Source organism: Corvus moneduloides, chromosome 12, assembly GCF_009650955.1.
Source record: "Corvus moneduloides isolate bCorMon1 chromosome 12, bCorMon1.pri, whole genome shotgun sequence".
Lineage (NCBI taxonomy): Eukaryota > Metazoa > Chordata > Aves > Passeriformes > Corvidae > Corvus > Corvus moneduloides.
Genome location: NC_045487.1, coordinates 20,137,859 through 20,155,823, shown reverse-complemented (window position 1 = coordinate 20,155,823; position 17,965 = coordinate 20,137,859). Strand labels below are relative to the sequence as shown.

Sequence of the window (17,965 nt, the reverse complement as noted above, 5' to 3'; positions counted from 1 at the left end):
ACTCCAATATTTGTAACTGATTCCATCCAAAGTACTTTCCCAGTGTTTTGATAAGTGACCAAAAGTCTTTCCTCACCTATTTAAGTTTTCAACCATAAAAAGCTCAAAATAGTTTTGGAAACGGAACACATCTTCCCCATCTTATGAGTTAAGCAACTACTCCAAGTAGCTGTATTAATGATGCCTTAGAGCAAAGGCCAAGTAGCTCAAATAGCTTAAAATTAGGCCCTTAGGGTTAGCAAAAAAGAAGCAGTTACATCTAGTGAAAAATACATTTTCATGATATAAACAGATTGCCCATGCTTTAGTATCAGTTCTTTCAAAGTGCTGGTGCTCAGGTTTTGCTGGGGTTTTTGGACAGCAGGTTCCTGCCCTGCCTTGCTCTGTAACTTATTACACAACAGTAGAATAAATGTAGTTCTTTAACTGATCACATCAGGAACTGGACAACAGCTCAGGAGCATCTCCTAAAGCCTGGTGCAAAAGAATCAGGCTCAATTCTCCAGAACCCACACAGGAATACTACAGACATGCTCTATTTCTCTTTAGTAGATACCTTCTGACTTTAATTTGCAGCTAAACATTTTTGAGAAGCAGCTAGGAGAAGGCTTAAGACTCCTTGTGTAAGGTGTCTAGAAGTTATTTCTGAAGAAGTAAAAATAATTAGCCCTTTACTTTGTAAGCACAGAATCACAATATCCCACATAATATCCCACACAACAATGTTCATTGCTAAAAAATTGCAGAAGTGGAGTTAAAGGTCAAACATAAGCCAAAATCATCATGAACACTGTTAGAGGAGCTCTTGGAGCATAGAAATAACCAGAGCAATTTTAATTAGACTCTACTACAAATACCAGTTTGTAGGTCTGATTTCAAAAATAAAGCATGACCGATCATCTAAGTTGGACTTGCTACTTTAACTGCAGTAAGTCACAATGTGAACTACCATGCAAGGTTTTTCTGAGAGCTTTCCTGGTACTATTAAAATCAACCTGATGGGACTGAGCTTTCACGTAATGCTGTGCAAGACCTGTAGCTGCAATTGTCTTTGTCCAAAAGGCTGCGGATTCATCATGCAGACTTACTAAACTGAAGTCTTCAAGCAGCATTGACAGTGATGACAACAGTTCTATCAGTTGAAAAGCCCCAAACAAATGTCATAATTCAGTAGCGTTTCCATTATCCATTCCTGTATTATTAAGTTATACCTAACAAAGGTTACGGAGATGAAAGAGACCGTACACATCTGCTAAAGCTGCCATCTAGGATTTTCACATCTTTATTATTCTGTTTTCAGGTAAATATCACTGTAGAAGTCAGAAGATTAGAGAAAATATGATTCTCTATTGTTTGCCTCTCCAAAAGTGTGCAAATATTACCTCAATTATGCATGACTCCACTGTGTGTTGCCTTTACAGCAAAGGAGGGTACTCCATGCAAGCTGTTATTATGATTAAGTACTGTACTATCCAAAGTTGCAGGATAGAAACCATATAGCTTTTGATAAATACACAAAAAACAGTTGGTTTTTTTAGATCTCTAACCTGGAATCAGAACCTTCAGCTGATTCTTGCTCTGCTACTGGCCTTTTAACTGAGGTTAAGCAATCACTTTCGTTTCACTTTTGTTCGTCTCAGTTTTCTCATCTGTAAAAGGGTGAAAGTCACAGTCTTTCACTCCATTTCACAATTTTTATGACATCTATATATAAAGAGGCCTTTTGAGGAGTATTGTTACTATGAAATATACAATAAGTATGATTCAACATTGGTCTATTTGTCATTGCATTAACAACACTTGCTCTGTCCGTCCAGAAGAAGAGAAGCTTATGTTTTTTATTTCTAAATAATTACTTTACTTTCTTTCTTTGTTTAGGGATAAAATATAACACGGGATTCCAGCAACCAAAAAAAGTAAGTTTTCAGAAGTACATAAAGAAAATTTTACCCATATTCTGAGTATGGAGCACAGATAGAGATGCCTCAGATAAGGCCACTACACCAGAGATGAAGCACTGAAAAGGAAAGATGTATCAAAAGCTTAGCCATGAAAATGCAAATTTTCCTTTTAAAATAGAAATTTGATAAGCTATGCAACTTTAGTTTTATGAGTTTTTTCCTAGACTGAATATTGCTAAAAGATACTGTAAACTTCGCATATATTAATATTCTGTATGAAATCACACTGATCAAATGAATGTCTTGAGAGGTACTTTAAAACAGGCTAAAGAAAAATTCTAATGAAATTCCTCCATCTAGTGGCTGTCCGGCTGCGCGGGGCTGCCTCCAGCCCACATTTAAAGGAGAAGAGCGAACTGTGCGCAGGAACAACCGGGCAGCTGCCGGCTGTTCCCAGATGCCATCACCTGCTCACATCAGGGAGATGGGATTGACAGCTCCTCTGCAGTTCCAGCCTGACCTTCTGCATCAAGGGTTGCACTGACAGGAGACATTCAATTTTCCCAAAAACTCCAGGGTCATCATCAGCATCATTAAAGGTCCAGAATTCTGGGAAGCCTGAATTTGATAACCTTTAAATATCAGCTGTGTCATGAGTAAATAGGATTGAGCTACAGCCAGTCTTGTAAAGGGTAATATTTAGAAATACATCTGGTATTTACAAAGGCACACTACAGAAACAACCTCTGAAGATGAGAATAGAGTATAACAGTCACTCCCGACAGCTAAATAGTGTTTTTCATGACAAATTATCAGTTGGTTTCCCAGTCTGCACACCACATACCACCTTCACTACCAGAGCATCCAATATGAGAAACCTGAATTCTGTAAGTGTCCTAAAACTTCTGTTTAATACTGATCTGTTGTGTTCAAGTTTTGTACAATAATTATCAATTTAAGCAAGTCACCTACAAAATACAATTTGATTTTTTTTTCTTTTGTCACCAATGTTTTTTGCTATTAATTATGAATCTCTTTTCTGAGACTTTTTTATTCTCTGACCCTTAAACAAGAATGTGACAAGATATAACCTCCATGACAGAACAAATTTGTTACCTATTGCATTGCTTTTTTTAGACAACAAAGACTTGTAAAATTGATTAAGATTTAATCTGCCACCCTTAAAGAGCATGATCCTTCTAATCCCCAACTGTACACCTTAAAATTCACACAGTATCTTATTTTTAAGCCAGTTTTAAATACTATTGGGGAAACACTGAAATTCAAAAAAAAAAAATTTAAATTTATAAACCCTCTAAATAACCACTAAGTATTTTGGGTCAGCAGTAAACATTCTGCAACTACATATGCTCCTCTGTTGAAATACTCTTGGTGGTTCATATGACACTCTGATCCAGGTGACCTCAAAATGGAATGACACATAGTTTAACAGGGACCAGAACCTAATTTTAATCTTAGAGGCATAGACAGGATTTAATTCGGCTACTTTGAAAAGCAAGAAGTAATGGAGCACACTTGCTCTTTTTCATTGGGGCATTTCTCTGTTAGTACTGCTGGCATACTGGGCTGTATGCAAGAAGTATTAACAGAGGGATCCCCCAATGAAAAAGAGCAAGTCCCAGAAACCCTTACCCATAGAACTGCTTTACTTACTCAGTTTTCACTGATCTAATCCCAGCCACAGCTTCATTCCCACCTCTTACTGCTTCTCATCCAGTCTCAGTTGCTCTGCTCCCAGGCTCAGCTCTCTCAAGCCTCCCTCTGGGGTCGCCTTCATGCTGCTCTCACCAAACCCACTTTTTGTGTGACAAACCTCCGTGTTTTCACTGACATCCTTCCTGCTTCCCTCTGCCCACATTTACATCTCACTCCACCTTACAAACTCTACAAACCCCCCTCCCTTCCCTGTCGGGCTTCACTCTGTGCCAAACTGTCTTCACTGCAAAGATAAATTACCAACATGGGGGTGGTGGTGGGAAATGCACAACCCAAACAAACAAACCCTGCCATTTGTGTGACAACAGGGGCAGTCTGGAATAATTAAGCAAGTCCTCAAAATACTCAGATACCTTTTTGCAGAAATTTCAACAGCATATCTAAGACAAAAGTATCTGTCAAAGTCTGGGTACATCACCTAAAATACAGTAATACAGTTAAACACAAATAGGAACTGGAATTTACTGGAAATTTAGTTCAGGTTCATCTCAGCCTTTGAGTTTCACATGAGCACAGAACAAAGTGACAAGAGAAGAGCCTGTACCACAGTGCAGTGCTGAGGGCTTGTGGCAATGCTTTTTGTTGTACATTTCTAAAAGTTATGAAAGATCCACATGAAGTGGTGCAAGTTGTAAGTAGTGACAATCTCTGATAGATCTTTAATCTATTTTTCCTCAGCAGGACTGTGTTTCCAGCAATAACCAGGATAGAAGATTAAGAAAAAATACTGCAGACAGAGTAGCAACAGTTAAGCAGAGTGATTCATTAGAGCCATCTGAAAGTGTGCCCACCAAGCTTCAAAGCACCGACAGAAGGCAAAGCAGCATCATGTTTTCTATGAAAGATCAACAGAAAGGTGAAGAAATTAATTCCATCAAGCTCCATAAACGCAGGAGGAGGTTTATAATTAAAAAGAGCCCAATTCTGATTTCCATGAACAGCTCCATTCTCAACCTTCCCACACTTAAATATGAGGATAGAAACAACAGCAAGTGGAAAAGTCTCTATCAGATCCAAGGAGAAAGGAAACGGATTATGAGGGAAACATGTTCAAAATACAAAAGTAATAACAGAAGGATAATCACTCCTTATCATGTGTCTAGAATATTTGTAGAAGATAAATACAGAGTTTTATACTGTGAAGTACCAAAAGCCGGCTGCTCTAACTGGAAACGGGTGCTCATGGTGCTAAATGGGCTGGCCTCCTCCACAAAAGATATCCAGCACAACACAGTGCACTATGGAAACTACTTGAAACGGCTGGATGGCTTTGATCACAATGGAATTTATCACAGGCTCAACACTTACACAAAGATGCTATTTATTCGTGAGCCTTTTGAAAAGCTGGTATCTGCATTTCGGGACAAGTTTGAACATCCGAACAACTACTACCACCCGGTTTTTGGAAAAGCCATCATTTCCAGATACCGTGTCAATGCCACCAAAGAAGCATTAAGGACAGGCTCTGGAGTCAAGTTTAAAGAGTTCATTCAATATCTCCTGGATGTACATAGGCCAGTGGGTATGGATATACACTGGGATCATGTCAATAGGCTTTGCAGCCCATGTTTGATAGACTACGACTTCGTTGGGAAATTTGAAAGTATGGAAGAAGATGCAAACTTTTTCTTGCATTTAATTGGTGCTCCACAAAATTTAACTTTCCCCAAGTTTAAAGATCGCCACTCCAATGAAGAAAGAACTACCACTAAAATTACACAACAGTATTTTGCACAGCTTTCTCCTTCTCAACGACAACAAAGCTATGACTTTTACTATATGGATTACTTGATGTTCAACTACTCAAAACCTTTTGAAGATTTATATTAATTTGAGAGTCAGGATATTTCCACAGTTGAATTGTGTAACATATCCAGATGGCATCTGTTTATATACACTTACCTGTTAGCAAACAATTGGTTTAAGAGCAGGGAAAAACCCAAAACAGAATATAAACAGATGTTTACACCTTCACCTTAATTGCCTCCTTTTACAAATGATTTTTTTTTCTATAATTTCTCCATACGAAATGTATGTACATATATGTATAATATGTCAGGGCCCCCAAATAAAGCACAGAATTTTCCATGCTAGTGTGGCCTGTGTTTGCACTTGGGGGACAGTCTGAAACCAGGGAAGCATGGCTCGAAATTCTAAAGTGCAGCCAGTATTTCAAGCTCTTTACTGTTCAGAAAATAAGTCTGAAAGTAATGGAATAGCAAGAAAGAAAATACACTGAATAGTATTTACAGTTTGTTGAAATGTGCAAGGCATGAATCCATACACTAAACAGGCCCTATGTGTTTGAAGGTGGATGTTGGCTGCTGTTTCCTGATATTCATAAGTTAGAGAGAAAAAGTCTAATCATACTTAGACTGTTCGTAAACACACTGGTGAAAACAGCTAATACTTAATGACCATGTGAGAGCAGTATTAAACCAGATGTTGCAATTCAGAGCGAGGATGTGTTCTCCCCCTTCAATATTTCCCTTATGGCACGTTCATCTGCAAAAAGATAAAATGCAGGCGAACATTTGCATCTTTATAAGTGTTATTAAAATTCTTTTAATCCTTTGCATTAACATAAATCTCTGGTTTAATCTTCATAGTCACCAGGAATATCAAATCTTTCCATCATAATAACAAGCAAGAATAAATGCCACTTCCTGCCCAACAGGGTAGTTCTTTCATTGCTGCAGACAATTTGCACTTGTTTATTTTAGTAACAATTATATCTGACTTAACATGCAAAAAATATTCCAGGTGTTTTAGTTCAATTCCTATGCTTGAGAGGACTTTCTCATGTCTACCAGAGTGTCTTGTGAGAATAAAATACTTTACATTCCATTAGTAACTGTCTCTAGTCACAGAATATTCTGATTTGGAAGGGACCCACAAGAGTTATTAAGCCCAACTCTCAAGTGAATGACCCATACAGGGATTGAACCCCCAACCATGGCATTATCAGCACCATGCTCTGATCAACTGACCCAATCTCAGCTTTGTAAATTTTCACTCAAATTCTGTACACAGAACCCTTGTTAATATGTCATTTATCCACTTGACATGATGATATTTAAGCTGGCCATACTGGAACAAGGATCAGATTCCATCACCCCTGGACTCCCCAATAACTTCTACAATTTATTTTTCACAGCCAAGAATTCCACCACAACTGGCACTGTACAAATGTAAACACTTAAGAAACAACGCTTGTTTCAATCTGTTCCCAGGTTCAGATCCTCATACAGATAGCTTCATGCATCACAAGCATTGGCATTACAGTTTCCCCAGAAACACCCAGTATATTTTTTGGGTTTTAAAAATTTTAATAGGGAAAAGATTGTTTCAAAATACCTTGTAGTGAAAGCTTCAATGGCAAATACTTTACATATCAAGTCCGACATCACATTTTCTATTTTTGTTCAGAGACAAATTGGTTGCATTAGAAAAGTAATGTGTAACTTACACTGATCCATGAAACTAGTTACCCTTCTCTGTCTGCCCAAGCTCCTCATCACTGCCTTGCTGCTGCAGCAGCCCCCCATCCATCCCACTTTTCCACACACTCAAAGACCTGTTGATCTGCTCACATGACTGCTGAACAGCTTTTTAATTCAAAGCAATGTTTCTGCTAGTCTAGCTCAGATCAGCAGTAACAAGCTGGGGTCTATTAGCTCGGACAGCCCTGCCAACAGGCAGGCATGGCCAAGAGCCTCATTCAACAGGTCACAGACACGAGCATCCAGGGGAAAACAAGGCACAGGAGTCACTTCCTAATGCAGACGGAGCAGATCCTGATAGTGGTGGGAGTTCTTAGGGGGTGGATTGGGGTCTGAGGAGTCATAGCCAAGACCACCACTAGGAATTTAAGTTAAGCTATAATGATATTAAGTGCTCTGAGAAGTGGTGGTGTTCTGATGGATGCAAATGATGGTCTGTAGCTACAGAAATCAGTCACCAACACAAGGAGAGGATACACTGGATATTGTAGCCCTCTTAGGTTTTTTTCAGGGTCTGATCCTGTGAGGTGGTCAGTGTACCAGAGCTCAGTGTGCTCAGCTTATTCCAGTTGGCAGGTGAACTTCCACTAGGAGAAGAATCTCAACTCATTGCAGCACCATTGCAGCAAAGGGAACATGGGTCAGCTCTGTGAGGCAAGCAGAATAAAACTGAGCATCATCTGTATTCAGACGTCTGCTGGTTTTAGAGTGCTTTAAGGGTAAGACTGAGGGACTTAATCCTTCAGCTGGATTCACATTGAAGACCTGACTCTCCTTCCTCCTCCTTCCTCCTCCCAGTTCCTTTTCAGTTTAATCTACACATCCACATAAATTCACACAGTCACATTTACATCTGAAAGGCTTGGTACGTTCCCAGATCAGTAAGTGCTCACTGTATGAGTAGAAAAAAATACCAGCAATACCAGTGCAAAATTGCACTTCTGATTGTATCAAACCAGTGCTTTACCTACCACTACCCCCTCCATATCTATTTTAATTAATTCACAGTGAAAAATAACAAGAGGTAAGTTAATTTTTTAATCACAAATGAAGGTGAAGATTTTGACAGGGTTTATTTTGTCTGGGATAACAAGAATTTTTTAAACAAAAACTGATCAACGATTTGCATGTTTATAACAAGCTGTATATGGCACAGTAGTATCTGTTTTACAGTTTCTCAAGGAAGGAAGAAGCATCCTTCTAATAATCACAGGTACTTAATTCTGGCCAGTTGGATTAATTTGGCTTCGTTACTTTCAGCTCCTATTCCCTGCTGAGTAGTAGAAACAAGGTAACAAGTGGTTTTAAAAGAATATTTGTAAAAATGCGTTTTATAGCCAGAAGAAATGCAATACCTTGAACAAAAAATATCCACGGCAGCAGACAAGTAAACTAATATTTTCATGTCAAGCAAAATTTTTAAGTAAAAACCAATAATTTTGGCAAAATTGTGGTAAGATTTCAGACTGTTTATTTCCCTTTGGATGATCTTGTCTTTTTCCCCCCCACATATAAGATCTTGTCATTTTCATTTCAATGCAACTGAATTTTTTCAGAGGTGTTCATTCTGAATTCATTCTCATATTTTATCCTCTTCACAGAAAAATATTTCATTTCTTATGGGAAGTGGAAATTAAAGTCTGCACAAGAAAATTCTGTTTTCAAACAGTCTAGCTCAGAGGTCAGCCAAGGTAAATATTAGACAAAATAATTTTGTCAATCCGGTTGGATTTTTAATTCCTCTTGATGTATCTTAGGTAAGAGGTAAATTTTGTTACTACTGGACTGATTACTGAGATGTACTCCTATCTCTCACTTAAAGATTTTCAATATTTTTATTCCTGATCCTTTTCTGCCTTTCCCCTCTACTCACAACTCCTACTGCCCTAGAACTTTGCCCACCCTTGAGTTAGTAACTAGAAATAGCTCAGGTACTGAGAGCAGTCCAACTGGCACAGCACCTTCCCCACACACAGGTTAAACAAACCTGCTTTCCAGGCTCATTCATCTGTGCTTAGCTTGCTTCCAGCACTGGGGACACTTCACTTGATTCTATTTGAGGCAGCTCTCCATTATATTGACAACAATTCTCCAGTATATTGACAACTACTAAATTCCATATTTCCCACCTTGGGATTTCATGGCCAGCATATTAGGAGTAAAATGCTCACAGTGTCAATTCAGAGGTAAGGACCCTGCTAAAGCAGTCACAGAAGGTGAGGTGTGAAGGCACACAAACACCACAGAAGGTGAGGTGTGAAGGCACACAAACACAACAGAACAGAATCTCCTGCCATACACCTCAAAGTGGTCTAAAGCCTATAGCAGAAAAAGGGATTAACACAGACACAAAAACAAATTGTGTAAACTAAGTGTGCAGTCTGCTATCTCCTTTTGCAGAGTCTGAAACTGAAGACAGCAGTAATACTTTAATTAAGGGATAATTTAAGAATTTCATATTGGGATGCTCTGTAAGTGAAATTCTTTAAGATCTAAGCAAAGTCATGTTCTTGAGACCTTTGTGTACCCAAAAAAGTCATCCTTGCAATGTGCACAAATTGAGTGATGGTGATTTGCTGGTATTTTTATCATTTAAGTCCCTCTACTACAATATCTACTTACCATGGCTGACCTTATACCAGAAGCTATGGGGGTTTAAACCAGAAGTTTATGGGGGCTTATGCCTCCAAAAATAAAGGAATCAAGATATTAAAATGGGTTTTCTTAACTCCTTATGTCCATAACTTTTCAAAATTACCATGATGGGGTTCCAATGCTTTCTTCCATAACATTCACCAAAGTTTGAGCACATCAGACTGCACAATGTCAAAAGAGAATATGAATTGAGGATAGGAGTTCACTCTTTTTTTGGCCACAATTTGGACTCAATGATTTCAGAGGTCTTTTCCAACTTAATTGATTCTGCAATTTGGTTTACTGGTTTACAGCTTATCTTATATAATGATCGAAGTAAAGAGTTTTAAAAGTTTTTAAACTGTAGGTACAGAATTCTGGTGATTCCCTTCCTCCCCTGCCTCATTTGAGCAACTTACTGAGATAATCCACTCTTTGGATGATCAAACAGTACCTTTTTTGAGAGAGAGGGATACACAGAGTAAGGGAGAGGCACATACATGGACTGCATGTACTACACTGTACAATAATTAAATCCCATTTCTTTGCACTACTTTTCCTATTTGGGCAACACCATCACTGACAGCAAGAGCACACCTATGACAAATCCATGTATAATTATCTGCTTATATACACCCAGAAAAAGTGCATAGGAAAATCCCCATGCAAATAGCATTATATATACTAAGGCACCTACAAACTTACAAATGCATGGAGGGAGCAATAATGCCAAAAGAATTAATTGGCAAATGAATTCAATGTATATAAAACACATGCTTTTTTTTTTTTACATAGTTGTTCTTAGTTTCTTTGTACTACAGTACAAATTAATTTGTCAGGCCAACTCAAATGGTACCACATTACCAGGAATGAACAGAAAAAAAGGGAACTTTCTTTTCTGATGTTGTTTCTCTTAACCATGGTTGCTTTCTTGATACAGGTTGCTGACACTGAGATGAAGGTTGTTCTTTTCCTACCCCCAACAGGAAATCACAGAGGTAGCTGGGCATATTTGGAATACACTGTACAAATCCCAGCCTCACCATTTTAACTTCAGTGACATTGGAACACATCTGCATGCCGCACCAGTTCGTTTTCAGAGCACAACATGAGAGACAAGGCTGAGCACAGCCTGTTTGAGCTGATACTGCTTCAAGGGATGATTGTCAGGTTGGCATTGTTATGTGCAGGGATTTCAAAGCCTCAGCATGCACCTGCACTCTCCTGAATAATGACTTGGGAAGTGTCCCAAGCTTCATGTGGCAAGATGCATGTAACTAATTTTTGTCCAAAGACAACAGCTACTTAAGAAGGACCAGCAATTTCCTTGGTTTCTCTCTCTGGAACCTCACAGCAAGTCTGTAAACAAATATCTCTAATGTCGTCCAACATGACACTGCTGTAAAAAATGCACCAGAGTCAAGAACAAGACACCTTTTTCCATTAGCTACTCTGATATTTATCAGTGGTAAGTCACTTGTGCCAAAATTTCTCAGAACTATCCATTCCAATAGAGGTGCCCAGAATTAAAAATGCAGTAAAGATTCACAATGGATTCAAGTTTTAAGAATGGCAGGCACTCGCCCATTACACAGTTCAATTGAATCCTGGAATATGTGAAAGCATTATACACAGTGCATCACTTGAGCAGTAAGGGCAAGGCAGCCTAGAACTGACAGAGAAGACGAAGACACACATGACTAAGCCTTGCTCACTGCAATGAAACTATTTGGATAAGATATTATGAAGCAATTGACACAGTTAGTTGTGACTCATGCTAGAGAATAAGAACGTTTGCTTTACCACAAGTCTAATAGAAACATTCAACCTTGTAAAATTATTTTCTGGTCTGGTTTAAGGAAGAACTCCAAATATTTAGTTTAAAATGACATGTTGGGAAGTCCTATGCATACACACACGTCAGTGCACAACTAACTTGCACCTAGTAAGGAGCATATGTAAATAACACCTTCTATGTGGATAAATCTTTTAAGAGTCATTTTCCAGGCAGCTTGTGACATGGTGACTATTACAGGGTTAGACAAATAAGCTTGTTCAAATTCTGCCATCTGTTGCCATTTTTGCCACTAACTTTTTTTTTTTTTACTGAAGACACAGTTATCAGAATTGCAGCAGAAGTCAAGTTTTCCATTATGTACCTACTTTGCATGAGACCCAAATTCTTCTGTTTAAATTCAACAATTACAGCAGTGCTGGCCCTGTGTTTCGCATTCAGCTTTATGGGATCTCTACGGGTGATCTTTTCCAATAGTGTCCTCTTTTTTTGTCTTGAGGTGACTTTATGATGTGTATCCCATATCGCTGCCCTATGCCCAGAAATTAACTTTGTGCCTTTCTATGCCTCTAAACTGAGCCTGAGAGGGGGAAGGAAAACCTGAGCAAAACTTTTTCAAAGCAGTTTGCAGCTTGTTCAAGGTTACACAGAGATAGCAACTTTTGCCCAGCTGTGGCAGGGGAGGGAGGAGGCACCCGGCTGGCTGCTTTCCAGTCAGCTTTTGGCCAGTGGTTCAGCTTCTTTTTCTCCGGAGAGAGACTGAGAGCTGAATTTTTTTTTCCTTTCCTGGAATTTCAGATTTTCTCCCTTTTCCACTGGACTGCTACAATATCAGAACACATCAGGAGGACTTTCCACTGAGCACAGAGGGCCTGGCCCTGGGCCAAGCCCCAGCTCCAAGGAGACCAAAGGGAGGACTTTAACACTTTCCCAGGTTTTTTCTCCACAGTGAGAGATTTTATTATTCAGCATTATTATCTTTTTCCTGTGTGTTTGTTAAATAAATAGTTTTTATCTCTTTCACTTTCCTTTGAGGAAAATTTATTTTTCCCCAAACCTGGTGGGGGAGGGCTGGTTGTGCCTTCTCTCAGAGGATATATTTCTAAATTTGGCCAAATCAGAACATTTTTTCATAGAACTTAAAATTACACTGTCAAGTTAGGGAAAATGAAGGAGGCTTTCTCAATCTCCAGTTATTCTCCAATCTGGGAATTCTGTCCAGATTTATTTTCACTTAAGATAGGAAATTTCCTTTCAGCATATCCAAACATAAGCATGTCACGAGCTGCAAAAGGTGTTAAGACTATGTTCAAGCAGAGAGAACAGCAGCATGGGAAGCAATGGCCTAAGGCAACTGCACTAAGGTCTTGTCCCAATCCATTAAACACTAGTGGAGATGGCTTCTTTCCCAAGAAAGGAAAGCTTCAGGCTACAGTTCACCTTCAAATTCATGGATACAGACTAACGTACATTATGATCACAAGAAAAAGTTATTTTATCTTTGTTTTAAGTGTGCACGCAGTCAGTATAACCCTTCCTATGTGCCATGATGGACCCACAGACAAGTCATGTGAAGGTGATGCCAGCCCACATACAGATCCCTCCACTGAAGTCCACAGGGCACAGTTTTAGCTGTCTGTTCTGCAAAAGGCCAAAGAGCTGACCTGTTTCTACAGTGTTCATTCACAACAATAATCCTACACCTAGTAGTAGCCAGGTATGCTAATGCTTAGGGCAGGTAACTGGGAGCTTTGGCCTACGGTTTGCCTGTTATCTGACTGGTTTGGGTCTCATCTAGAATTGCTCCACTTATCTTTCCCCATCTCTGATGAGGAGGAAAATCCAGGAATGGTATAATATTTAGTGGTTTATACTACATTTTATTTATTGATCTCAAATTCATTTAATTCACCTATTGCAAAATATAATGGAAAGGAGTTTTCCCCACCAATGTTACCAGAATATTTTTTTCTTATTGATACCAGAAAAGCAAACAACAAACAAACAAACAAAAAACAAACAAACAAACAAACAAAAAACCCCTCCACCAATAAAACAGACAATGTGATAGAGCAAGAGGCTGCAATATTTATATTGTCTCACATTATATTTCTCCACTGAAATCCATACAGACATGAATCCTGCTCAAGTGACACATTGTGTACTCATCAAGGTGATACTGTCTTTATAAATCAGGCATACAGTGACCATTTCAGGCACTGTGGAAAACACAGCAGACATAATATGAGATGGGCTATGAATCTGACAATTTATCCATGTTTATCCTTGAAAAAAGGGGGTTTATTTTTATTATCTAAAATAAATCTGAGAACTTCATTAGATCGTCCCACCAAAATTGAATGTCAGGTTTATATTACAGTCTACAAAGCACACAGCAGCTGGTAATGATCAAAAACATTTTACCTTGGAGCTCTTTCATAGTGAGTTTCAGAATTGACTGTTCAGAATAAAAAGCTAGGCCTGCCATACTTGACTGAAACATACAGCTTATGAACACTCCAGAATGAACATGTGAAGAAGTAAAATCAATTTTAGAAAAAATCAGAAGATAAAAGGGTTGATGGTACACCCCATTTATCCCTTTTCTCCCCTGTCACAAGGAGCTACTTCTCCCCCACTATTCACCATTTTAAATTATGAGAAATAAGTAATACCCAGGATTACAATAAAGACTGGTTTCAAACACATTTTCCCTCCCTACCTTCATGTCCAAAATCTGTTTCCTTGCAGCTATACCTGACAAGCAAAGTACTCTGAGGTAACACCTTCCAAATTCCCAATCCAACTGGACTTGAAGGTGTTGTCTTGCCTGTTTCTGCAGTAAAAGGAAGTACTGACACAGCTATTTAAGGAGCGTTGTCCACTCACTAACTTTTTATCAACCTGTGAGTGTCCAAACCTCTAAAGTATCGGGCTCCTCTTTTCTTGCCTTCAATTCAGATTTTATGTTGTAGCCTTGCAGATTATCTGCAACCAGAATGGTTTGAAATGACATGGGTTTGTTTCTCACATATCAAAATCTCCTATTCCTCCTGAAACATCCATAAAGAAATAGGGCTGGGGAGAAACTACACTGTCTGGTTTTAAATGGTCTGAATCTTCTCAGAACTTTTAAATGCTCCTGCATTTGGACTAACACCTACCTTTTGCAGGTTTAGCATGTGGCATAAGTGTAGAATGATGCAAAACTGACAGGTCTGCTAGTTTCGAAAACCTAAGTCATAGTGTGGATTCATGTTCTCCCTGACAGCAATCAAAACCTGCAGATACACTCAGCTTCACTAATCCAAATCTGTGGAAGAAATGCTAATACAAATCTGAGTAGATACATCTACACTTCAGTTCTGCCTTCATTGACTGATTGGTAATTAAGGCATATATTTGGTTCCAGAGATATAGAAAAAACCCCAAATCCCAAAGGAAGCAGTTGAATCTGAGCCCAAGGTTATTAATCATACTGCCTCTAATTGTATATAAAGTATTTTTACTCCCTCAAAAATGTTTTTTTTTTAATACTATGGGATTTAAATATGTCACAATATTCTGGATATCTTGATTAAATCTCCTTTAATATACTGCCTCCGAATAATTCGTCATTTATTTAACAGAAATGAAGAACTCTTACTAATCATTAAGATTAAGCAGAATTTTTAGCCTGACTAGACTAGCAACAAAAGTTGATAAGGGGATTTTTTTTTTTTCTTAAACAGTGCTTTTTACTGTCTTCTTGTAATTAAAGTTTCAACCAAGGTCCCATTAGGCTGATAGTGATCCCCCCTGTGAATCAGACAGACCCTCAAGTCTTCAAGTTTCCAGAGTAAAGTCTCATTGGTGACTAGCATCTGGGAAGGGTTTGACTAAATCAAGTGAAAACTCACTTAGATTAAAAGCCTAAAGAATTTTGCTCCTCATTGACATTTAAAATACTTTCTACATCATTCCCCTGATTCAGCCAGATCACATGTCCTCACAAAGCACTACACGGGTTACTTTAGCCTACCTTCCCTTGCAGTCAACCCTGTATGGGTGCCAATTTCATGTCAGGCAGCCAAAGTGCACTAAAGCTCACTACAAATGCCCTCCCTCATTCAGTGGCCCCTCAGGATTAGGGCACAAAAATCAGTCCAGTAGAAGTCAGGGAGGACACAGAACCTTTGCCAAGCAGGAAGCCAAGGGAGGAGAAGGAGAAGGGGAAGGGGAAGGAGAAGGGGAAGGGGAAAGGGGAAAGGGGAAAGGGGAAAGGGGAAAGGGGAAAGGGGAAAGGGGAAAGGGGAAGGGAAAGGGGAAAGGGAAAGGGAAAGGGGAAAGGGGAAAGGGAAAGGGAAAGGGAAAGGGAAAGGGGAAAGGGGAAGGGGGAAAGGGGAAAGGGGAAGGGGGAAAGGGGAAAGGGGAAGGGGGAAAGGGGAAAGGGGAAGGGGAAAGGGGAAGGGGAAAGGGGAAAGGGGGAAGGGGAAAGGGGAAGGGGAAAGGGGAAGAGGAAAAGGGAAGGGGAAAGGGGAAGGGGGAAGAGGAAAGGGGAAGGGGAAAGGGGAAGGGGAAAGGGGAAGAGGAAAGGGGAAGGGGAAAGGGGAAGGGGAAGAGGAAAGGGGAAGGGGAAAGGGGAAAGGGGAAGGAAAAGGGGAAGGAAAAGGGGAAGGAAAAGGGGAAGGAAAAGGGAAAGCTACACAGAATCCCTGAACAGAGGAAGAACTGGCCTGGGAGAAGCACTGCAGGATCTGCCCGAAGTAGAACACACCACCCATACACTGAAGCTGGGCCAGGACTGGTCCTGCAGTGGAAGTACTTTGTAAGTATTCCTCACACCTACAGAAGCTGAAGCAGTGACATTCTTCTTTCTTTTATGGCTTCTATGCCCCTTACATCTTTGTAGTCCTTCCACAAGTGTCCCTGCTTTGGTAAAAGCTGCCACATCTCTCCTCTGGCAAGAGCACATCCAAATTTCCTTTCCAAACTATGGTAATAGATGTTCTCCACAGGGCTTCATCCATTTGTCACCTTCTGATCCTGGCTTTCACAGTTTCTCTTGCATGTTACCCTTAAAGTTCCTATAAGAATCCCTCCCTCAGTCTTTCCCTCTCCCCTCAATCAATGTGCCAGATTGTAAGACCCAGATCAGGCTTTCAGACTCTCTCCTTCATGGTAAAGATATTTTAGAACTGACCGGGTACTGGTCTACTAGACCACCCAAATCAACTTTCTCCATTCCCTGCTTATTCCGTTTCTCCCCCTTACAGCTTCTCTGAAGCTAATAAGCATAGCTATTTGCATACCTATAAATAAGCATACCTTTGCCATCTTCCAAATCATGCTCACACACCTTGAGGAAGTTCACCTTAAAATCCTTCTTCCTAATACTTGTTTCCCTCCACAAATCCAGCAGACTAGCCCACAAACTCTGAGTGGGCCAGAAGGGCAGATCTACTGAAAGGCTAAATGGATAATGAGAGCCTCAAACTTGCAGCAGAGACAAGGTCAGTCTTGTCTACCCATCAAGGTCTTTAATACAGTTAAAGACAGCTGTACAGTCAATCCAGAGGCACAGGGAAGCAAAGCCAGAGGCTTTTTCTTTAAGAAGGGGATCCCCAAATGTACGCAATGAAAGTCTTTCTGTTACTTTATTTATGCATAAAAGCTCAGTGCATAGATGCTCTTTTTTTTTAAGCTTTTACCAAACACACCTCAAAACAACCACAGACTGCTCTTAAACAAGCATTAAAATAAAAAGGACAGTATACATTTTACCATACCATAACAGTGTGAGATCTTATATTTACCATAAAACAGAAACAAGGCTGTATATGGCGTTTGACCAGCTGAGGAGTTCGCCAATCCCAGTGTTGTGTGTTAGTATTTTCAGCTCCAAAGAACTGAAAAAAATAATAGCATTGTAGCACAGCCAGTCAAGGCAAAGGGAAAGCAAATCAAAGCAGCAAATGGAGAAGAGGTAGAAATCCATACATTCCAGCTCTGCATTCAAAGTTACCTTCCTGCTTAGAGAAAGGTTTTCCCTTTCATTCCCTTCTGAAGCATTCAATATAGCTTAGTGCCAAAGGCAAGATTTCATATTCACTAGAAGAAAAATTCTGATATTCTATGGGAAGACTCACGCAGCTTGTCCCAATATGTTTCTCTGCAGCCTGTAGCCTTAAAGAATAAGGGCCTTTTTATTACACAGGTGATCTGGTGACAGCAAACTATAAACTATTAATGTAAAACACCTTGCTGCAGTTTGCTGAAGACTTCCATGTTCCAGTTTTGGGGAAGATAAGGTATTGCACTGGAAGAAGAATAATTTTAAGATCTAATTAAGTTCCTTAATCAAAAGCATTTAAGTTATGATACTTTGTGCTGTAGGTACTTAATAGAGCTATTAA

General features: G+C 39.5%; 1 protein-coding gene and 1 long non-coding RNA gene across 11 annotated transcripts in view; one reads left to right on the top strand and one right to left on the bottom strand.

Annotated features, from left to right (window-relative positions):
- CHST8 (carbohydrate sulfotransferase 8) overlaps nt 1-5,731 on the top strand; it is a 190,049-nt gene extending 184,318 nt beyond the window's left edge. For 8 of the 10 annotated variants that reach the window (XM_032121413.1, XM_032121411.1, XM_032121414.1 and 5 more), the window contains 2 exons: nt 1,879-1,916; nt 4,317-5,731. In XM_032121413.1, the coding sequence (XP_031977304.1) occupies nt 1,879-1,916; nt 4,317-5,468 (1,190 nt within the window). In that variant the 3' untranslated portion in view covers nt 5,469-5,731. The remainder of the gene's footprint in view (nt 1-1,878; nt 1,917-4,316) is intronic. The other 2 variants (XM_032121415.1, XM_032121418.1) reach the window with 1 other exon arrangement.
- The window catches only part of LOC116449684, a 107,989-nt gene extending 90,976 nt beyond the window's left edge, over nt 1-17,013 (bottom strand). Inside the window, exon 1 of the long non-coding RNA XR_004242497.1 lies at nt 16,878-17,013. This is a non-coding gene — a long non-coding RNA (uncharacterized LOC116449684). The remainder of the gene's footprint in view (nt 1-16,877) is intronic.
- Between the last annotated feature and the right edge of the window lie 952 nt (nt 17,014-17,965).